The sequence below is a fragment of the Pyxicephalus adspersus genome, chromosome 10 (assembly GCF_032062135.1).
Source record: "Pyxicephalus adspersus chromosome 10, UCB_Pads_2.0, whole genome shotgun sequence".
NCBI classification, from domain to species: Eukaryota; Metazoa; Chordata; class Amphibia; order Anura; family Pyxicephalidae; genus Pyxicephalus; species Pyxicephalus adspersus.
Window position 1 is genome coordinate 34,659,513 of NC_092867.1, and position 24,035 is coordinate 34,683,547.

Here is a 24,035-nt window from a genome sequence, read left to right on the forward strand (position 1 = left end):
AGTTGTGCTGCTATTTAATTCCCATGGACAATGTGGCAAGTCTAGGGGGAAATTTAGGGGGGGGACAGGTCAAAGCAGCCAAAATACCAAAGAAACTGCAAATAAGGTCTATGTGAAATTCAAGGAATCAATAATTTCAAAATTTAAATTTTAACATTTTAATGTAAATATAATTGTGCAAAGATTACAAGACCATTCCTTAGGCAGCATAATCTTAAAATAAAGAAGCATTTTGTACACTTTATTGTACTTTTATTTATCTACATAGCTGTGCGACTATATGAATTTTGCTGGCTTGTCATAATCAACTTGGAGTTCTGTTTAAGCTTAAGACAATAAAAATATATTTGTTCACGTGCACATAGGTAAATACTAAATGTATCTTTACTTTAACTTATGCTTCAAACAAAAAAAGCAAAATGTAACCAGTACAACCGTACCTAACCAAACCTAAAAATAAAACCTGGCAACCAAATGTAAGTCATAAACTTTCACAAATTTTTAACTTCAGGACTCTCACTTTCCTTTCAACTTAACTCTTATCTGAGGAAAACTTTTCTCAGATAAGAGTTAAGCTATCAGCTATTATCATGCTGAACATAATTGAAAAATTATTCCTAAAATTCTCATATTTGAAATTCTCTGAATTGAAAAAATCAAATACTTCAAATAAAAAAAAAAAAGAATAAAAATAGGTAAAACAATAATTTTCATAGCATAAATACTCCCTAAGAATACATAGTCCCGGCCCAAGCCAGATACATTCAACCCACCTTCAATGCAAAAATTCAAGAATATGAAAATATTAGTAAATTTATTAATCAGCAGTACCACCAAAATATTTTTAGGTATGACTAAAATCAATATTAAAGGAGAGCTGTTTTTTAGTTTTTACCAATTTTTATTGCTTCAGAATACATTTTTAGATTACATCTTTATATTGGACTGTAGTGCGTTTCTGGGCTACTACCGGTAGTTGTACCTAGTTACCAATTTTTTGAAACAAAATAATATTACATTATGGGTTTATTTTAACATTAATCTAATTTTATTTAAATACATTCCTAACTTTTGTTTTTTGTACAAACCTATTATGCAGAACAACCACTTACAGCTTTACCTACAGAAATCAAGTTAAGGTAACGAAAACCCAGTATCTTCTGAAGAAATTACATTAAAAAAAATAAAGAATCCAAAAGGGGGGAAAGTGAACTGAAGAAATAACATTATGGTCCTGGCATTTCAAAAGGATCAGATCATGTGCTCTAACACATGACTGCACACAACTTCCAAATTATTTTTACCAGATCACAGAAAAGACTTTCAGACTAATCATGTCTGAATCTATATTTAACAAGAGCAAAGAGTTGTCTTTTCTACTACATTAAGTATCAGCGCCCTTATTAGAGAATTTGTAGTAAAATACAAGGGTATGTATAGCTGTAATATATACAAGAATATAAAATACAGATGCAGTGCAGGTATTTATAGACACATATATTGTATATGTCTATAAATATATATTCTTTTTTAGAGGCATAGATTTTTATAGCTTCTCTCACCTTTGTACTAAAGCAAATATATACTTATCACAGATTTAAAAAATGTCCTTTTTAATTAAAACAGTTCAATGTCAGATGAATTGGGGTGTATAAAAGGGTGTTGGCATCTGATAGAAACTTGAGAAATCTGTTCTATGGAAGCCACGTCATGTAGACCTTACAATAATTCAGTTGAAAATATGGAGTAAACAAATTGGGAAAAAGACTTTGATGTTGTTTTAGGAGCTTTTTCTTCAATGGGGCAGTGAGATCAGAATTCTTTTTTTACCATTTACCACAGGCTACGTCACACAATATATCGCCTGCACAGTGCGACATTGGGTAACGTAGACAGAAGAAGAGGAAAGAAGATGGAAGCACCCACCGCTTTCTCTGGACCAGGATAAAGGAGAATTCCTGGACAATGTGTGACCCAATCCAGGAAACTTCTGTAATATGTGTGAAACCACACATACATACATACACTAGGGATATGTGCACACAATAGTTTCCAAAGACAAAAGATTGAAAAATGCAGAAACAAGTGCTGTACATACAGCTCCATTCTGCTCTATGGAGAGGGGAGAACGAGGGAGCAGCAGCCCACTGTGCTCTCCTCCCTTCACTTTCTCTGTTACATAGGTCAGGTTGAAAAAAAGGACATCAAGTTCAACCACTAGGGAAGACTTTCTGGAAATTGTCCATCATTCCTGTATCTGCCGGGATGGATCCATGAACGACATCAGAAACGCTGTACACGTCAGAATCTCGTCCGAGACAAACCCTGAGGCTCATATCGGACAAGAATCATCTGACATGTCTACGAAGCCCAAGGGCTCCATTCATGAGGCAGGTGATCTGACGTTCCCTCAAAACGTCCCTGGTGAAGATTCTCCACCAGCGAACGTTTGAGGGAATGCCATATTCCATGCTTCATAAAAAGAGCCCCTATTTTTTTTTATCAAGGAATCATTTTTGAAATTGGGCCAAACTTTAAGTGTTTTTTATTTGTGTTTTTTAAATATTTAGACAGATAGGTAAGATTTATTGGTATTCACCCAGAAGTTTCTTGCAGGAGTCCTCTCATGTATTATCTGACATTCATTAGGTAAATGTCAGATAATCTAAAGTGGAAACTGTTACTTGTACCTTGAAATGAATCTTTGTGGGAATTAACAAATCTTGGTTTAAATTACAGGAATGTCTTTTCCTTAATAAACAAATGCTTTCCATGGTGCTGAAACAAAATAAAGTTACCCCCCCCATATTGCCATATTTATTAGCTCAGAATGCTAGGAAGACAGGCAAGTTTGCCTATAGCAAGGGAGTGGCATGAAAAAAAACAAAATTATTCATGTATTTACACTGTATTCATGGTTACTATTCACAAAATCCACAGCTCCACACTTGTGAAGCAATGTAAAAATTATAATTTGTGAATGTTGGGCTATTTTCAGAATGATTTTAGATGTAATGTACAATGATAATAAAGAGGAACAGTAAAGTATTTTCCTACTGAACAAAGGCTGTGCAAATCCTGTAGGTTTAAAACTTCCACTTAGGCAAATCTTGTTTTATGCAAGAATATACATGAGAGCTAGGAAATGTGCAATGCAAGGTAAAGCAGACCTAAACTAAAACTATTACTTCACATAAAAGGGTAGACAGCTAGCTCTTTTACATAAAGTAAAAATGTATTAATTTTTTTTTTTTTACTGCAACAATTTTTTTTTTAAGGGTCCCAGGACTGATTGGGAGCACATGGGATACATACGTCATGCATTCCAGGGGGCTCCTGGATGCTCCTTCTGTGCATGTCTGATCTTGGCCATGCACAGAAAAGCCATTTTCCTATATTAAGGGGAAAGAGATGCCGATCTCATGCATGCGCAGTGCGATCAGGTGACGTACACAGAAGGAAGAAGGAGTAAGATGGTGGCACCCGGAGCTTCCTCTGCGCTGGGAAGAATTCCAGGATGATGTGGGACCCAATCAAGGACATCTCCAGCACGATCGAGGAATTTGCGGAATTAAAAGTGTGATTTGTTTTTTTTTTATTTTCAGTTTAGATCTGCTTTAATCAACACAGCATTTTAAAAGGCCACCGAAAGGCCTTCAGAATCCTGTGTGCTAATATCCTGTAATATGGTAACAATACTTCCTCCTCCTACCTGAACTGCCTAATGCCAAAGATTGCTTTTTCCAAAGGTATGCATCCCCAGCATTCCTTTAGACCTGCCTGCTAGTTCCTCTATGGTGATCCTTTGCATGGTTTAGAAATCAGCAGACTTGTCTAAATAGTGTTGGTAATACATTCTTTCATAATACAGAGGGAGGAGAAAGTGTGGGTCAAAAGTTACTTCCTGGGCTCCTGGAAAGCAGGGGAAACACTGGATAACTCCGCCTACCACACCCAATATATTCAGAAGGCCAGATAAGAATTTTAAAAGATGATTTTTTTTTTAATGCAAGTCAAAAAGAGAAGCAAGATTTGCTTTATGCAATTGAATTACTATGAACAAACCAAAGTGGTTATATATTACATTATAATTAGACATCAATCACCTAGTTCTTTAATGGAATATTTTAGTAGAGAACATGCAGCACCCTGCAGATTGTTTCTTCTCGAGTTAAGTTTGTGGCCTCTGTGTGTGTTTAAGTCCAGCAGAGAAGGATATCTTTTTTTTCAACCAGTATTCAAACAAAGACTTCAGAGTTCATCAACCTCCCACCGAAATTCACAGCTGCTGAACACACTAATCCCCTCTCCCTTCCTTTATGTCTTTCAATGAGTTCCTTGCTTCAAAGACACTTTGGGAAAGGACTTTGCAGGGTTTCGTAGAAGTCTCTCAATAGAAGTTAGTGCAAGTATTATTCTCAGAGCAAGTGGCTTTACAAACAAATACTACCTAACAATCCCCTCTTCCCTCCCAAACACACACATGGCCACAAAAACATTCTAGCCCCCAGACACCATGTTATCTAAAACAGGATTAGAGGCTTGATCTCTCAATGCAGTGGAGCTGCCAGCTAACACACTGTCACCTCTCTGTACCTTTTGTCATAACAAATCCCATTTCTGTATGTGTGAGGTGCTGGACAAGCTATGTTTTACACAGATGTTTGGGGACAGAAGGAACTTAGAATGTTACTAAGTCCTGGCAAAATGACTTCACCAAGTGTTTGATGATAAAAAAAAAAAAAAACAAAGAGGATGAAAAGGATATTAAATATTTTCTTAACCCAACTTCCTGTAACTATTTTATATTGCAGTCACTGCATTATGTTTAAACTGGACATTAGGCGATTAATCCAACAGGATATAAATCCCCAAAATAGATTTCCATTTTTGTTAAATCGATTGAGATTTAAGCAAAATTTAATCAGTTTAAAAAAAATCAGGAAATTTGTTGTTAGGCTCTTTTTAGTTGTTATTTTGTATTTTATCTTGTGACCCTTTTTCTTGGGTTTAACCATGTGGTATGTCATTATTCGTGGGTCTCAATTTATTGTTTCCCTTAATTGTAATGTTACACATTCCCCCTTATTGTTTTTCTTAATAAAAAAAATAATGAAATATGAATCTCCTAAATTAAAATGTTTGTGATTTGTTTTGGTAAATCTTATCTCAGAATATATTGTGGTTTTAGGTGGGCACACATGGCCTGATTTATTAAAGCTCTCCAAGGCTGGAGAGGATACATTTTCATCAGTGAAGCTGAGTAATCCAGCCAAACTAGAATTAATTTCTTAAAAGCCATTTGCTATTTGTTAGCAAATGTTTTCAATCTTGGACCAGATCCATTTCAGATTTGCTGGGTCACCAGGTTCACTGGTGATAGTCTAGCTTCTCCAGTCTTGGAGACCTTTATTAAGTCCAGCCCATAGTCTTTAGTTAGGCTCACCCAAACAAAACGGATTCACCTTAAGTATTACTTTACAGTCTAATTCACTTACACACTATGCCAGGGCATTTCTTTTGCATGAGATTAGTGTACCTTTTGTAGCAAACTTGTTCTGTAAGCAACTCATCTGGTCTGTGTCAGGAGGATTTAACTCCATACCAGTCAATGCCGGTCTAAACAATTCTTGATCTCCATCCTCTGATGTTTTAGTCTGTTTAGGTCCTCTGGTATAGGGGCCTTTGTTTGTCCGTCCAACATCCTCAGTTTATTCTCAAGCTTTAGGAAAATTTGCAATTTGGGACAAAATACTGCCAAAGACAATGCAATTTACTAATACGAGTCCCTTTTTGGTTTACTGGGCATTTCTGTTCAAAAAACAATTTCGTCAATAAAACAAACTTTGAAATTTCAGTTCACGTTTAGGGTGCAGCTCTAAAAGCCTTAACTGGCAAATTCTGCTTTCTCTTGAAATGCTTTTGAGATTAATCAGAATTCAGGGGTTCTTGCTCTACAGTTGATCTGCTTTAACCACATGCTTCTGAACTTCTATAATGAATAAAGTCTATCAACACTGTACCTTTATGTACAAATAGATGGGAACAAGAATTAAAATTACTATTTGATTTGCAATACTCTGGATTAAACATCAAATAAATGGAAGCAACATTCACTTAACCTAGCAAATTCAGCTCTTTAACTTTAGGGAGCATTTACATTAATAAATGTAAAAAAGGTTTTAAGGTCACCAAAACCACCTGTGCCAGCATTTACTCTCTCGCTTTCATGCCCTTATAGCCCTTATGGACCAGATCGATTTTTACAGTTACACTACAGGCCCATTACTCAAGGTAACAAATTAAGGCACATACTAATTTTTAGGGACAAGCTAGGCTTTCATTTAGCAATGTTCTTTAGAAAAGAAATATTTTCTATGTAATTACCAACAAAAAAAATATTTTAAAATGTAACTTACAAAGAACAAAACAAAGTATTTGGGACTTTTAAGGCCAGTTTCAAACAATAAATACAATCATTATACAGCAAGATTCTAAAAAAAACAATTAACTACAATTGAAAACCATAAAAATAACAACAATTTTATGTTTCAAAGTACATATTAATCTCCAAGTAGTCTCCTATTGATATTAAAGTTCTACGTGTTTCGCAAAACAGAATCTGCTTCTTCAGGAACGCACAATAGGAGACCTATTTTGACAAATTTTACAATAGACATTAACAAACCATTAAATTATAATTGAATAACAATCAAAAACAATTTCCCAATTGAATATTATACACTTGCATAGGCATAGACCCTCAATCTAGGCATGTGTGTTGTGTTCTTTGCAGTGTTTAGAAAGTGATGCGACATGGTAAAAGCCAAAAATACCTTGTTTTGTTATTTGTAGTGTCTAGAAAGGGATGTTGCATGGGTTGATTTTTCACCATATGGATACTACTATTGTTTTGTAAATTATCTTACTTTTATCTTATCAAAAAGTAATTTCATTCTATAGTTTGTCCTGTTTTATATGACAATAAGTGCTCTATTTCTAAAACAGGGAATCGGACATTTCAATATAGGAATCAATTACTGCCATTGAAACACACAGACCTGTAAAATTGCCAGGGAATGTGATTGCCAGTTTTATAAATAAAACCCTATTTTTTTTGTTTCTGGTACAAATTATGACCAAATTTTTTGCAAATAAAGCCTTTTTTCTGTTTGTACATCATTTAGCTATGTGGCACTGAAAAAAGAAGGAAAACAATGGGAAAAAACTTAAGGAAAAAAAATTCTAATAATAAAAAGGGCAGATAGGGAAGAAAGAAATATTTACTAATTAGGGCCAATTACCCAGATCATGGTTAAGGAATCTGACAAAACTTCCTTTTTCCAATACATGTGAACAGCCTCTTTTGAAATTCAGTACCTATACAAATATCTGGTGCTAGTATTACCCATTCAAAGGCTTCAGAGATAAAGAATATGCAGGTCTTCTATGTGAACCGTTAAAAAATGCTAATTGTGTTCTAAAGAATTCAAAACAAACATTTAGGCAAAGCAAATTTATTTTGGAAATGAAAGTACACCATGTTATAATGAACAAACATACACTTGCTCATAAAAGCTTGATGTAGAAGGAAAGGTTCACAAATGAGGCACTTTGCTTTGAAGGAAAGTAAGGGAAACCTGTATGGAGATAAATACAGGAAATGCCATTGCTGAGCTTCTAACAATACCAACTGCCTGGCTGCACCAGCCTTCAATACTGACCTGGAAGAACTATGCAGGTCAGAAAATCAAAACTCTTGATCTGCATACGTATTTTGGGTGCCTTTAAAAACACAGAAGAGACTGTCTAAGAATGAAAGCCAAGCACAAAGCACTTTAAGAAGGAAGGTAAGCAACAGCCTCCATGTTTTCTCTAAGAGCAGGTTTCTTTTTTAAAAAAAATATAATAAAATTGAACCAAACGATCACTGGTCCATAAAATAAATATATTTTTGCAACTAGGTGGGAAATCCTGGAGCAAGATGAGAAAAGAGGGGTGAAGATCCAGATGTAACCTAGTATTGAATGAAGTTAAATGGGATCTAATAGGACTTTACACTTAGGAAAGTTTATTGCCTCTGGTCTAAAAATGCTTTCATGGCCTGCAATGATCTACCATGACAAATCCAGGTAATCCCTATCTATTAGCATGTTAGAAGGATTTTCAAGTGTTTGCATTAACTGCAAGCCTGCTGGAGATAATCCCTTCATAGCCACAAGGGCACAGAGTAAAAAGCATACATGTAGTTCAGGATAAGTTTATTAGTTAAGCAGGAAACCATCCATAAGCACAATTACGGCTTTATTTAATAGCATGGTAGTGTTGCCCAGGGGCGTCAAATACAATTTTGGAGTTTTATGTACAGAGACAAATAGTGTCTATGACGGAGATGATTATAGATCACCTTGCGTGCTGGAAAATGCTCAGTGTGAGAACCTTCTCTGATCTTCAAGACTGACATCTGTTCAGAATATCAATCTGAACTCAAGGAAGAACATACAATCATTATAGGACAGGATCACCACCAATATATTTAGCCATTTATTGACAGCATCTATCTAAATATTTTATGATATGGAGGATCCATGTGAGTACCAAACAAGAGTATCCATCAGCTTTGGCCAAGACAGTGAATGCTGGAATTTGTTATAGACAAGGCTGGACACCTTTAGGAAGATGTGTAGGGCAGCTTGATCTACCCATGTAGGACTTTTTACAAAGTCACATTTGCTGTGGGTTACTGCACTGTTTTGAGTCCTCAGTGTCAACATAATCATGTTTATGTAACAAGGAAATATGAAGAGCAATATCAGAAGCAACCTCAGAAAACCAGATCTCATGTTTGACCAGTTTTATTTAGTAATACAACCAATGACAACCCTCCAATGGATATTTTGGACATATGTGACTTTTCAATACAGATTTTAGTGGTGTAAATAGACAACCAAAGTTAGTATAAACTGTTGGAATCCAAATAAAAGCCAAATGTTTTATATGGAACTGTATTAGAAATGCTTTCCAGAAAAATCTAAACTAGACAAGATTCTATAGGGAACTACTCCCTTGAATCAACTGCATCAAACATCATTCTACTGTTGGGATTGCACAGGGGGCTAAAGCCTGTACCCCCATATATATTAGGCACCATTAAATCTGAATGGTGCTTCAATGCAGAGATTGCCAAAAAATCAGAACATTTCAGCATGTGATAAATTAATGTTTATATTGCTCCGGAAAACTCTGGAATTTCTGACCAAAAACTACTTGAAACTCCTCAGCTGTGAATTGGGGTGGGTTGTGCTGGGGTAATCTTGCGCTTGAAGAAATAATGTGGTGGGGTGGAGTTGTGCGTGCAGAACTGTAGAAATTTATGCTTAGTACACAACTTCTATTACCATTGCCAGTTTAGGAGCCATCACTATATATAAACACTAAACCTCTTTTTGCCGGGTCGCCTGTTGTTGAGAGGGAAGAACAGGAGGATGGCGCCATGTTGCAGGTACATCAACAGAGTTAACAATTAGGCAGTAGTTAGTAATCCAAACACAGCTGATAACTACCAATGTCCTCAGCGTTGTGGAACACTCTTACTTGTGCCATATTTTACCTCCAGATAATTATAAATGATTGTATGAAAAATCTAGTGTCTGTAGCCTTACCATAGGCCCACAGCTAGCTAGATAAATGAGAATCTTTACTGGCATTCCTTCTAGCAAGATCCGTTTGGCAGCTCATCTTAATACAAAGTGGTCAGTGTCTGTATTTCTGGGTTTGCACAAGCAGTAGCACAGGTCTCAGGACTGCAATTACAACGGGGTGAGATCACCACATTCTTTATAAATACTATTTTATAAACCTTCCAACTTTATTAGGCAGTTAGCACCAAAGTACTAAAGTGAGTTTTTGGTAGATATTGGAGGTTGGTTTTATCTGTATTGGAGATCACTACATAGAGGTATGTGAGCCGTACACTTGCTGTGACCACTAAGAGGAATTTTTATTCTGTCTTTCCAAATTTTTAAATTAATTGTTTTCCAGATAACGCAGATGGAGAATAGTACACCCTCCATGATGGGAAAGAACATAACTAGTAAAAAAGGCAAGAGATCTTATTGCTGGTGCCTCCAAGATATAAGCGGAAGCCAAAAAGGCCCAGCCTGATACACCCCACCTACAACTAAAATGTCATATCAGGATTGTCTTGTCATTTTAATATAGAAAGGTTAGTGTAGTATATGGTCTGAATATCTGTTGAAATAGGATAAACCTCGCCAATGCAAATATAAAAAAAAATATGTAAATTCTCACCTATAATAGAGGCATTCCTGTGTGACAGATATTCTCTCTTTATATATATATATCCACTTGTACTAGTACCCAACACTGCAATGATATATGTAAAACACAAACTGAAATATCTGGTTCCTAAAAAACTGCAGGTCTGACACCCACTGCACCCTTTTCATTGTCTATTTATTTAGTATATTGTGCTTCCATTACATATTAAATAACACAAAAAATTTAAACGAAGGACACTATAGTAGCTACCTGAGCATTTTCATTATAGTACAAGCACACCATGATATTAAATAAGACTGAAATTAATAATAAAAAATACGGCAGATTATAAATGTTTAAGCAGCAAATATCATTTTTAAAAAAATCCAAAGACCTTCCTTATGCGGAGGGGCATAGCATTTCTCTACCAATATGAAATTGAAAGCAGGAATTGGAATATTTTTCAATATTTGTAGACTTTATTCCAAGGGCATTCTACGTATATTGTTGATTGCTGCAGCTCCTGTGTGAAGTTCTCTAGCAGTCTGCTCACTAGTGTATCATAGGATAACCCAATATAGTGAATGAGCCTGATGTAGTACTGACAGGCACTACCAGGATGAGTGACAAAGGATAAGGACTACAGGGAGGAACCTCAGAGCCAGATGTCTACAACTGGGCTGCAGATTGGTTTATTTTACACACTACAAATCACCCCATCATCCTTCTTAAGCTAAGCAATTTCAGGTGGAGTTCTTCGATAATAATGCATAGAGTTAGCTAAAGCCACACCAAGAACCTAAATCAAACAAAAGCCCTGTATAGCGTGATAAAAATCAGCTGTTGAGTAACTAGTCACGTCTTCAAATATCCTTTCACATAAGTATGAAGTTTTATACCAAACATATGAGAAAAGGTCACACAGATTGTCTTGTGATAGGACAGCAGTCTTTAAAGGATGTTCCTTTCATGATCTGATGTACAGCCTTGTGTAGTTAATTGGCACAAACAAGGCACAGCTGTTATGGCTGATACGCAAGGCCATCTTTGGTTTAAGATGGCTCTATGTTGATTGTGGTTGAGCTTACAAAAAAAAAACAGAAAAAAAGGAAGGGAAGAAGCTGTAGAAGGATGCAGTGCACAGCTTACATGTATGTATCTGAGCGTACACATGGTATGTAGAGAGCAAGAGAGCTGCGCCTGTGCCAAAATGGGAAACCAAACCATAGTATTGTCCACAAGGATTTCTGGTTCTACACACCCAACTTGCTGGCAATAGTCATAAGGACTTTCAAAATGGGCATAAAACCGGAGACTTCACTAAAGTTGCTGCTGCTGACAACCTGTGCATGGACAACAAGCCCGTGCTGGTAATTTTGGCTCTCCATGCAATGGGCGATTTCATGTAGTCCAGCCAATATATGTGGAGAAAGCTGGAAGAAAAAAATGGACAACAATAAAGGCATTTATTTAAAGGCTTATTTTGGTTGTATACAAGTGTTTTTTTTTTATAATTTTTTTAGGTTTTTTTAAAAATATCATATACAAGAAAAGATAAAATAAAGAGGGGCGTTTTATGGCACGCAAATTAATTCATATTTAGTTTCATGATACATTTTGAAGTAAACATGAATTTATTTGCACCCCAAAAACGCCCCTCTTTCCTATACCTTTTATTGTATATGATATTTATATAAGCAAGGTTTTGCCTTTAACATTTACAGAAATAACAATAAGTGCCTAAGGAAGAAATGGCCAACTGGTTAGGCAGTTTTTTAGCATCAAGGCTTAAAAACAACAAGAAAATACAGATGTGCTTGTTATACACGAGGTCTACAAGAATTTCAAGGCAAGACAGAGTGTGAAGTCAGACAAAAAGCAAGCTAGTGCAGGTAAAGTAGATCTAAAAATCTGAAAACTAGCATGGTGGGTCAGTGCTCTGAAGTAACATTTAGATCATGTGATAGAAAAAGTTAGGGGGAAAAAAGCAATTAAAGAATAAGCCATTTTTTTTTATCAGTACCAGCTTTTACTAAGTTTATTTTCTATATTTCATTCCCCCAGTGTTTGTAAAGTGACAGCACAGTAAAGAGCATTATACAATATTAAAAAGGTGACAATCTAAGCTCTTCTTTTTTTCTGCTTTGTCTGTCAGAAGAAAAGTGCTCTGTTGGCTTTGTAGTCCCAGTGCTAAACACACCACTTATAAACTACACAGCTCACCACTGCTTATAAATGCAATAAAAAAATGTTGGTTTGTTTAAAGCAGAAGTATTGCCATGGTAAAGTCATTCTGCTGCTTTTTAAATGCCCCCCCAAGACACAGAAATCATCTAAGTTTCACAGCATTGCATACTTACAGAGTTTTCTCTCAACTTGTCATATAAACACTCCAACCTTTGCAAAGCATCCTCAAGTTTTCTTTTAGTTTTCTGAAGAAAAAACAAAACAAAAAACAATATACAATACGCAGTCATACCATGCATTGAGAACTAACATTAAACATATTGAGCGTGTCCAGTTTTCAACTTTTTAAACACAATTTTACAACATCTCCCCAACCTCAGCAGACCATTTTATTAGCTACTTCGGATCTAGTGGGTCATCAAATAAAAAAAAAGTTTCTCACAGTTACTGACTATAGTACTTTTACAATATGAGGCTGTGCTTGGGGACCCTGAGGTGATATAATGGTTTGGCCAGGGTATGTTTTTTATTTTAGTACAGCAACATTATCTGATTACAGTCAAGGTTTCCTGATTGCCAAAGCAAACTGGAGTTTGCTGGATATTGCAACTGCTTAGTGTACCCATCTAAAGTCAAATGGTTGCTGAATAGTTTTTAAATTAAAGAGGTTAAAATATAAAATGGCATTTCTTTTGGCTGTTGACGTGCATACCAATATGTTAATATAAATGCTGTGCCAGAAGAAGCACCATTCCATTTTCTCTGAGGAAAACATTAACTAGCTGCATAGGTTATTTATTTTGTGGGGTAATCAAATCCAATGGCTTTGTTTCATATAATAGTGTAAAGGTTGCGATACCATTGGTAATGATAGTGCTTTGCAGAAGAAAATAAGAAAACTATATCTTTGAGCATGGTAAAATTAAACCTCCGTCTGGGTGTGCAGAGGTAAGCCGCATAAAGAAATACACTACTATAGTAAACTATATGGCCGTAACACAGTGTCTCCAAACACAAATCAAAAAAAGTTACAAACTGCAGATTTAAAATAAAAATAAATGGTTGAACTACATAAAGTAGCAGAAGTAATGGGTAAGATATACACAGGATATGGCTTTTTAACATCAGGCAGTTAGTATGCTTGGTTTCTTTAAGGAGCAGTTTGTACTAAACTCTTCTGAAATTGAACGGATAATACAAAAGCTTATATAAAACAATTGAGCAGAATACCTTTTCACAAACACTATTATGCTTTCCTAACCTCGGTCCTGAAACAGATGTTTCTTGTGAATGGGAGATATTGTACACATAAAATGAGGCACGACCAGTTTTCAATGATTACATTCTGTTTAGTCTAGGGGCCCAAGTACACGTATATTCACTTCCAGCTTTTGTCTCCATTTATTGCAAGCTATTCTTCGTGCTGAGACATTATTATTCATTCTGCTAAGGCACATACTTCCTGCTGATCTACCTAGGCACCCTTTCCTCAGGCAACTCTATAGATTAGCCAGCCTAATGATATCCCCGTTATACTAGACTCCATTTCAAATATAAAAGCAGAAGCATTTCCAATAGTATTTATTAGATGTATTGTAATATGATGCCCTACCTACTCATTAAATTGGCATTTGGGCTGGAGAATGACTGGAGAATGACAAGCTGAAACTCATCAGGGGTCATGAAAATGCTGACTCCTGTAAGTCTTGCTTAAGCTACGTACACACTTCCAATTATTATCGTCGGAAAACGAACGACGAACGTTCCTGCACGATATACACGAACGATCGTATAGCACCGATCCTGCACATAGAGATAACGACACGATCGTTCGTAGATATTGTACACACAATAGATACGATCGTTTAAGCGATAGAGGAACTATGTGCACGACAGGAAAGTGAACGAACGTTCGTTCATTACGCATGCTCAGCCCATGGACGATCAACGAACGACCGTACACACGAACGATGTTCAACGATCGTCGTCCAATCCGATCGTTCGTTTCCAGCGACTTTACTCGTTCGTCGGCGTCGTTGGTTACTTTTTTACGAACGATTTTTTGCCCAATCGATCGTTCGTCGTTCGATTGGAACGATAAAAATTGGAAGTGTGTACGCACCTTTATTTGTCAGGTACAAGCTGCTACCAGAATGTGTAAGATCTCAGACATTACTAATTATTAAGTGCTAAAAATTCGCTGTACACCAAACTCTAACAGAAAAAAATGGGCAGATAAACATCTGGGCCTGGAAAGTACTTAAAGTGAATCTTTACTCATGGATTTAGTTAAATGCTGTACACACATGCTGAACAATCCTACCTTCCCTACACCCCCCTAATCAGTTTGGCCACAGCTAGTGAAGAAGCAGCAGTCCTCTGTGAGGTTTAGTTTATGACTTTGCATGCCATACACAGAGCAAAGAACTCCCTTTCTTCTACATTTGGCAGTGTTAGCCGGAGCACTGTCAGTCTGAGGTAGCACTGCAGGGGTGAGCTGCAGGCTCCTGCATACCTGAAAGTGGGACCAAGGAAAATATGTGCTGCTTGTTAGGTCAGTTCCATAACATGCTGCTCTGCTTGTAAAAATGTAAATTTAAAAGAAACTGTAAAACCCCATTTTGTAGCATATTAAAATAAAAATTAATAGAATATATCTCATATCCTTAATTATTGCAGTGCTTACATTAAACTTAAAAAGTTTCATGTGTGTTACTAGAAACCTGGGCTTGTGGATACCTTTAGACATCACATTCTGAAAATGCTAGCTGCTTGGCTGGATCACCTGTTCTGAGTACTTTGAGTCACTGACCCAATTCAAGGACGTTTTGAGATGGTCAGCAAAGTCGGCCCTCACTGACTATACTTTTAAAGTATTAAAGGGTAAAAAAGACATACTGGGTCTGATGCCACTGAAGAGCAGCGCTGCACAAGCCCACTGAATGTTCTCTGGAGAGGTAGATGCTCTGCAGGTAATTCTTTCTTCTCTATTTTTTCTACAGGCAGCTGATGCAAACTCTGAAATACAAAATTATCAATACAAAATCTCAACGGCTTTATTTATGAGAAAGCAGTTAAAAAGAAATTGCTCTGTGTCCGGGTTAGTTTTTACCTGCACGTTTGCTTCTTTAGGAGCACCAGGGGGTGACTGACCTAGGTCCTGACTGCTGCTTAGGTGAGGCTGGAGAGGGTCAGGTTCAGTGGGTAGGCTCATTACTGGAGCAGTGATAGGAGCAGGAGGAACAAAAGCACTCGGCTAAAGGGGGGAAAAAAAAAAACACAAAGGTTATTTTATACATTTTTAAGGATTTGGTGAGGTTCTTAACTTCAGTCAGTGCTAAACCCAGTTCTTAATAGGGGCTCTGACTCAAGTTTTTAACATAATAAACCTAGTAGAAGCATGCTAAAAGCTTGTTTAAAGCAACCAGTGCATTTAGAATTTGGCAGGGCTTTAAAGGTTCAAGAATCAGCTTCAAATTTATTAAATGCTTTGTTGCTGCTTTGTGAGTCAGATGCTCTTTAGACTACCATTTACAAGCCTAGGTTAAATGCTTCCTCTGTATATACTGCTCTGAATATATAAAGCCAAACTCTCACATACCTTAGAAGGATGAAAAGTGACAATAATGGTGGTTTCATCAATTATTAACCTTTCTTTATTATGCATGCAAAAGGAAAGCACACTATGCCAGCTTCCTGTGCATTGAAATGTATTCCAGACATTTATATCATTCCACATCAAACTGAGAATACGCTAACTTTGAACTTTCTTCACAAGAGCAGAAGCCATTAATATAGAGATTAAAGTGCAGCAAATTACATTATAATGCTGACATTCCAGAAGTAGTAAGATGAGACAAAATATAAAAGTCCTATGGCATGAGTGAGATTGGAATAGGAGCACTTTATTCTGCTTTGGCTAAGCCACATAGACAGGACAGATTCCCTCCAACAAGACCACATCAAAAGGAGAAAGTTTTAACGAGGAGCTAATCCTGTTGTAGTGAGCTGAGCCTGTAGCTGATTCCCAGCCAGGCCTTCTAAGAAAGCCAAAAGCTTTAATGTGTGAGAGCACAGGGGAAGGATGAAGGCCACAGTGAAAGGATACCCTGAGCATCTTCAACAGGGTGGCTTACTGGGGATTTCTTCCACAGGAAGCACTAACAGCCATGATCTTTGCAGGGCTAAAATGAACTAATTACTCATTGTGCAGGAAAAAATGCAGGATTCTTGGTTGAAGAGCTTCTGCTGATATAACCAAATCCTGATAGTTTGTTCTAACTTGTAAACCCTTTTGTTACACTGAAGCTACAGAAAAAAATTGTTATCATTTTTTGCAGAAAAAGTATATAGTACCTAGAGATGTTGGTTCTTTATTCAAATGAAGAAGGTATAAGAAAATATATTCTCAGGTTTGCATTCCATTTTACTGAAATAGTGTTTATTTTCATGTTTATTAAGCAGTGTGTTTATTTTTGTTCTTCACTTAAGAAAAGATCAGGCAGGTTTGCAATAGCCAACAGTTGTATCACCATTCTAGCTATAGATTGTGGGGTGGGTGAGTAAACCAAAAGTGTGGTTGAACAAAATGTATTACATCAGAAAAATAAAACAAACATGTGTCATTTAACTATGTATTAATCAGTTTGATTGAAGTTTACTTAAAGTGGACTAAGATTATGAAATCTGCCATTGCTAAACTCATCTAAACAATTCTAATTTCCTGGATTGAAAGCTAATTTTTGGTGTCAGTGGTTTCAGTCAGACTTAAAAACAAGCAGACAACTGGGTGCCAGCATGCTCAATGCTCAAATACTAAAAGCAGGGAATCAGAGGACAAAACCATAAAAACTGTATCTTTTAGAACACCATTGCTCAGTAAAGGACCTTTTAAAAAAGAAAAAAACAAAAATCTTTACATGCATCTGTTTGGAAATGACTATTCATATAAAAAAAATGTAAAAGCATGAAGAAGATTTTTTTGAAGAACTTAACGTAAAATCCATTTCTTGAAGTCCATTGAAGGACATTGGACACCTTCAGGTTACACGGTCATCTGCAGTAGAATTTGACTTTAGCAAACAAAATACTTGTCTAAAGCCCAGGATAACTCATTTCAATACCAAGATGCATCAGTAGAAAGCAGTACCAAGGGTATGATCATAACACACAGAGCTGGGACCTGTGACCTTCCGTATACTTAAAAAAGGATCTTACTGTAACTTTACAGGACTACTCCAGTGTCTAGAACCTGACATTGTGCGACCACGTGGCAAGAAACTAAGCTTGGGGTTAAAGGCTACTACTAAGGTACTTATGTAATCCAAATAGCTGGTGGGAGGAGGTATCTAGATAACTGTAGTCAAGGAGGCAGGAACCAACTGAAGACTGGAGTACCATGTGGCTTTGCAAAGTAGGAGCAGCAACAGGAAGGTTCTTTCTCTACACCGAAAAAGATGAAAAGAAGTCAGAGCATGCAAGTGTGACAAGCAACTAGTACACATCAGTGCTCAATCTCTCAGCCCTAACCACTTGAGAAAAGCTTGAGCTGCCCTATTACCTTTTTCCGTTGCACACCAGCTTTCAGTAAATCAGCCCAACCTTCATGTTCTCCTGCTAATAAGAAAGACAAGAGGTAAATAATGATGAATGCAGTATATTAATGTGTAAAAAAGTATATGTGATTCTTGTTTATACTAATGTGTAGTTAGGAACAGCAAGTCTTTACACCCCCTCCTTTGTACTTGGCTGCTGCTGTATTTACACAACTTCTGGCTGCCATTTTGTAAAGTTGGAATTACCCATAAATACAGAAAAGGGAAGCTTTAGTAGAGGAGAGCAGAATAATAGAGTGCACTACACATGACTTGTGGTCTTCAATTAATTTTTTGGTGCGTGTAGCACTCCCAACATCCCCAACTGGTTTAAGAGAGAGTGCCATTCAGCTATTGTTTTTCATATTATAAACATAAAAACATATTATGATCATTCATTATAATACATTTGCAAGGATTCAAAATTCAAAGCTTGTGCAGCGCCTGCATAACATAAAAGCTAAAGCATAAGCAAAATGTTTAACAGACTTCAAGCTAAAGAATTTAGGAACAGACAGAAGACTCAGCTTTAAGCTCCAACTAACAAGTCTCCTGATACATGTGATCCAATAGTAGATATTGATTTCCTTGTTTTAATGACAGATAATAAGACATGCTACAAATGCCGATAAATAATAATAAAAGCCAAATCAAAGCAAAACACCATTTTCAGTGGTCAATGCCTTTTAGAAAATTAATATCAGATCCAATTCCAATGCATGTGTTTTGGCTCCATAATTACATATTTAGCATGTAATCCTCCTAAATTGTAAGCTCCTCGGGGCAGGGTCCCTCATTATTGGTCTGTCATTTGCAACCCCTATTCCATGTACAGCAATGTATAATATGTTGGCGCTATATAAATCCTGTTTAATAATAATATTGTTTTCAGTTCTCATTTGCTTGAACTTACTACTTTTTTAGTGTTAAAATACCATGGAAACCATAGGAACCCCCCTGGCAGGTTTTTGCAGCTATCCAGAGAGATTTCTTCCCATTTAAGGTCACAGTGATAAGGTTGTCCTAGGACAGGAAAGTCTGAATCCGAAACAGAAATAAAAGCTGCTAGGATTCCAGCTTTACTGTATTCTACAAAAAAGTGTGTTTAAGACTGTTTTACAACTGCAGAATATCTTTTACTTCCACTTTTACCAGCGTATTGAAAACCAACCCAGGGGAAGAGCGTATGCTTATTCCTTTACTCCCTTGCGGATTGTCTTGAGTTCTGGTGCTTTGAGGAGACTTAAGGCAAGTTAGGCATGAGAAGCAGATGGGGCTAACATTAAAGTGAACTTGTTGTTTTACTTTGTATGGCAAAAGCAAACTCTAAAGGGTCAGAACACACAATCAGCTCAGCTATCATTTCTTGACTAGATCAATTTTCTGATTGGTAATCAACTGTCAACAAAAAGTGATTGGAATTTGGCTCGGATTTTATTGATTATTCTTGTGTACCAAACACATCTAAATCAGTCGCCAGCGATCGGTCAACTGCCGATTTCCATTTAGATTGGATTGTACAACAGATCAGAATCGATAATCAACCTTCGTGTACTAGGCCTACACGATGTCACCTCTTTAAATAATGGACATACACAATCAATAATCAACAAATTCATCTTCCTACAAATAGTAAACCAGGTCACAAAAGTAATACCCTAATGGTGGTATACAGTCTAAATGAAATGTAAAGTTGTAAAGTAAGTAAGTAAACAGGTAGACAGTGGAATAGAATTGGGGCTAACAACATGCATGCTTCATTCTGTCTAGGGGGAATACATTTGGAGGAGTCAGAATTGGAAAATGATCTGGGGGTTCTGGTAGATCATAGACTTAATAATCACATGTAATGCCAAGCTGCAATATCTAAAGCTAGTAAAGTACTTTCTTGTATTAAAAGAGGTGGAGACATTATCCTGCCCCTGTACAAAGGATTGGTCAGAGCACATCTGGAATATGCAGTCCAGTTTTGGGCACCAGTTCACAAAAAGGACATTGTGGAATTGCAGAGAGTGCAGAGAAGGGCAACTAATAAAAGTAATGGAGGAGCTCAGCTATGAGGAGAGATTAGCTGAACTGAATCTATTCTCCCTTGTGAAGACACCTTTAAGGGGGATATGATCACCCTGTATAAATATATAAATGGTCCATATAGAGAACTCTCCAGAAGTCTCCACTACTCACTTTGAGATCATTACAAAGAACAAGAGGGCACTCTGCATCTGAAGGAAAAGAAGTTTAAGCTCCAGATAAGGAAGGGATTCTTCACTGTAAGGTCTGTGAAAATGTGGAATCGGCTCCCTCAGGAAGTAGTTTCAGCAACTACTAAAGATTGCTTTAGGAAAAAGCTGGATGTTTTTCTAGAAGCACAGAATATAACTGGGTATTAAGGCTTTAAAGTAAAGATAACAGTGACTGTTGATCCAGGGAACATTCAGTTGCCTCATGGAATCAGGAAGGATTTTTTTTCCCCTGTCGAAGCAAGTTTTTTTTGTCTTCCTCTGGACCCACTATGTCTTATAGGGTTTTATATCTGGGATTTGTTTATTTCCCTAATGGTTGAACGTGATGGACTTATGTCTTTTTTCAACCTAACCTACCATGTAACTATGAATATAAGACAACAAGCTTTTAATAAAGCCAAATCACTCAACACAAGCAGCACAAAAGGTAATTTATCCATGCTGCAAAGCTTTACCTGCTGCATCTTGCCTATTCTGCAGCCAGGGAAAAGAACCTAGAAATTAAAAGATCATTCAACACATTTAGCACCATGTATACCCAACTTTGACATTATAGTGCTTTGTAGAATACTTCTTTAATAATAATAATCTGGGAAAAAAAATCAATTTTTAATACTATTTTGTCAAATAAATAATCATTTGCAAGATTTTTATATTTATCTATTTACAGCCAAGTTTATGTTCCCTCCTCTCCACTCTCTTGTAATATGAGGGGTATGTGTATTTCTATATAAATCTGCAATTTGTGTATTTCTGTGTAAGAAAAAGAAAAATTTTATAATATAATATTTGCAAGCCTAAAGCCATTGGTTAACTGCAGTATACCATCTATTGTTAAGTTTCCTTCAAAAATGAACTTGTTTCCATTTGTCACAGCTTCCAAGACTTTCTATTGGTTGTTGTGTGTAAACATCCACCTCACTGACCAATAGGGTGGCTTAAGTTTGTATTTTACAAAAAAGTAAAAACTTGCAATCAACTTCCACAGTCTCTAGCTCTGATTCCACTTTAAAATTGGGTGTTTACTAAAAGTAACCTCTGTATACACATTGTTCTTCATATACTTACTGCAAAGGGTCCAGGTTTTTTATTAGCTAAACTCTGCTTATTTTATGTCTGGGCTTATTTTCTGGTTTGTAACAAGGAGACATACCTGTTGGAGGAGGTGGTAGATTAGCAGGAGCTCCTGGTCCACTGTGAAATCCAAACACCACTGGGTAGTTGAATGGAGGATGGGAGGCAGTCATAGTGGGCGGTGTTGGAGGTTGACTTAATAATGTTGATGGTCCTGAAGCTGGCTGAGCGATAGACCCATGTGAGGAATGGTGGGAGGATTGAGGGAAGAACATGGTTCCAGAAGAAACGGGGACAACAGGTACATTCATAGGAACAGCTGGTGGTAAATGTCGTATTAATGGTAATGGAGTTACACTACTAGATGTTGGGATCTGGGCTGTCTGGTTGAATGGTTGACATTGTACAAATCCTGCAAGAAAAAAAAGCAAAATTGTCACTGTAGTACACATATAATCATTTTAACATATTTACACAATAAAACAGTTTTAAATGCTCAAAATTCAAATGGTCATATAAAATACTGTAATATTCAAAACCAACCCTTGCCACAAATCCATTTAACGGACCCCTTGATTGCCCATTTAGATGTTCGAATTGGCTAATGTACACACAGGCACAAAGCCCTATGTGAGAAGGTTTTGCCTTGGTGTCAAAAGTTTACATGAAGACCTTTCCATTTTATCTACTTCACTACATTTATAACTTTAAGCACTTTAAAGGGGTAAATTTGTTTTTACAACTTTGACACTAAGTCATAACAAATGAGATTGTCTTGTCATAAGGGGGAAAACATACCAACATATGCGTATAAAGTGCAGTTGGATGTGAGCCCACTGTCCCATAGCTAAAAGACCTTCCTTTTTTAAACACCTGGATACCATGCAAGTTTAGTTATGTACACATGCTGGATAACTGCTCATCTCAGGCAAAATTCTAACATGCTATCCCCCTGACTGCCTGACCTGTTCATTCTTCACTGATCTGTCCTGGCAAATCAAGTGAAGAATGAACCAAGCAGGGAAGATTTCAGTGCCATCCTATGAAGGGGAACACAGTGGGGTATTTGATCATTCTCCCCTCTCTTCTCTATGAAGCTGAACAGTGTTGTGTTTACAGCGCTTGTTTGTTTACCTGTCCCTGGAAATGATCAGGAAAGATTGTGTGTGTACATAGTTTTAAACAATGCCTGTCCTATTAAATGTGTAAAGGTAGTCAATGGTAAATTGTCCTTTTAAAAAGCAAGCTGCTGAGCCAACTGTTTTACAATTTTCTAAACCCGTGACCTTGAAAAAGATTCAAATCAATTGCAGGCAGGACGGTGAGAACAGTCAAATTCTGACAATAGTGTAAACCAAGGGTACCCAACTTAAGGCCCGCGGAGCTGCCAGATCCGGCCTCTCCTCATTCCCACTCCCTGCTTGTTGTCTTGCAGGGGATGGGGTGTGCATCTTCTATGTTTCTCTATGAGATCGTGCTACCAGGGGAGGGACCTTCCTGAGCATGCTCAGTGTCAGCTCCCTGAGAGTGGGCATGTCCTAAAGACCTCACTAATCAGCCGTGTCTGCTCCCTGCCCACCTTGTACTGTGAGATAATCCCAGCAGCAGCATGAGAGCTGTGTCTGTGTCTATGCAGCTGTCATTATCCCATGTATAAACCTTCATATCTCCTACATCAATTGTCAATGAAATGTAAAATTTTCAGGGTACACAGGAGACCCTGAGAGTCGTTACTAAACCAAATTTCCTAATCTTAACAAGTTGCCAGATACGGGGTCTCAAATATAAAATCCTAACAAACAGGGATATTTTCACATTAAGGGGGGGTTATTTCAAGACCAGGGTTCCCAAGTTTGCTTTTTAGGGACCCCTGTGGGCCACTTCCATTGCCTTGCGGTTACTGCTTCCTCATGCCATAAAAACCTGCCTCGGGGAAAACGCTTTGTACCGTTCACTACCGCCTTGAGTCAACTCTGAAGACACTGCGGTACAAGGGACTGAGAGGCTGGTGGGGTGCTTGTTACATACAGCTGGACACTTACCTTCTGTGACACTCAATTTCTCTGGAGGGATGTTGGAAACTAGAAATATGGGAGCCAGTAGGAAATGCCTTTTGTCCACCCAATCAATTTTTGTACCCATCATATCATACTACTACACATAGCTATCCCCTTACTCTCTATGAACCCTAATTTCTCTGTAGGAAAAGGGAAACGTAACTGCAAGTAGAGGACACTTGTGGCTAATTCCGCCTAAAATTTCATCACTACAGTGCCATCACAAGATACAAAAAACTATACCTGTCCTACCGTGCTACCCTGTCACATATAGCTGACCACTTTCCATCTGTGAACCCTAATATCTCAGGAAAGGGGGGATGTTGGGACCTGAAGATGTAGTAGTAAGAACATTTACCTCTTGGCTATCTGTCACATGAATTCTATTTCTTTGGATGTATCCATTGCAGAGATTTTGGGGGACAAAGAGGGTTAGTGGCCCCCTGTAACTGACAGGATGCATTGTATGGTGCAGTTTCTTCTCTGAGGTACAGGAATGATGAGCGGGGAGCAATATATGGCTGGCCAGCACTGTACGAGTTTTGGTTTTGTATCCTTCATTAATTAAATGTCACATACATCCTTTGGTTTTGTTGCAT

The 24,035-nt window shown here is 37.2% G+C and overlaps 1 protein-coding gene across 8 annotated transcripts in view; it reads right to left on the minus strand.

Annotated features, from left to right (window-relative positions):
• Positions 1-7,501: 7,501 nt before the first annotated feature.
• Positions 7,502-24,035, minus strand: part of SEC31B (SEC31 homolog B, COPII coat complex component) — a 52,231-nt gene continuing 35,697 nt past the window's right edge. The window contains exons 21-27 of one of the 8 annotated variants that reach the window (XM_072424842.1): positions 21,459-21,791; positions 20,761-20,799; positions 18,029-18,081; positions 15,581-15,724; positions 15,367-15,486; positions 12,642-12,713; positions 7,502-11,714 (exon numbers count right to left, since the gene is read on the minus strand). In XM_072424842.1, coding sequence (XP_072280943.1) covers positions 11,535-11,714; positions 12,642-12,713; positions 15,367-15,486; positions 15,581-15,724; positions 18,029-18,081; positions 20,761-20,799; positions 21,459-21,791 — 941 coding nt within the window. In that variant the 3' untranslated portion in view covers positions 7,502-11,534. Of the gene's footprint in view, positions 11,715-12,641; positions 12,714-15,366; positions 15,487-15,580; positions 17,911-18,028; positions 18,085-20,760; positions 20,800-21,458; positions 21,792-24,035 lie in introns of those variants that run through there. The other 7 variants (XM_072424841.1, XM_072424845.1, XM_072424844.1 and 4 more) reach the window with 7 other exon arrangements.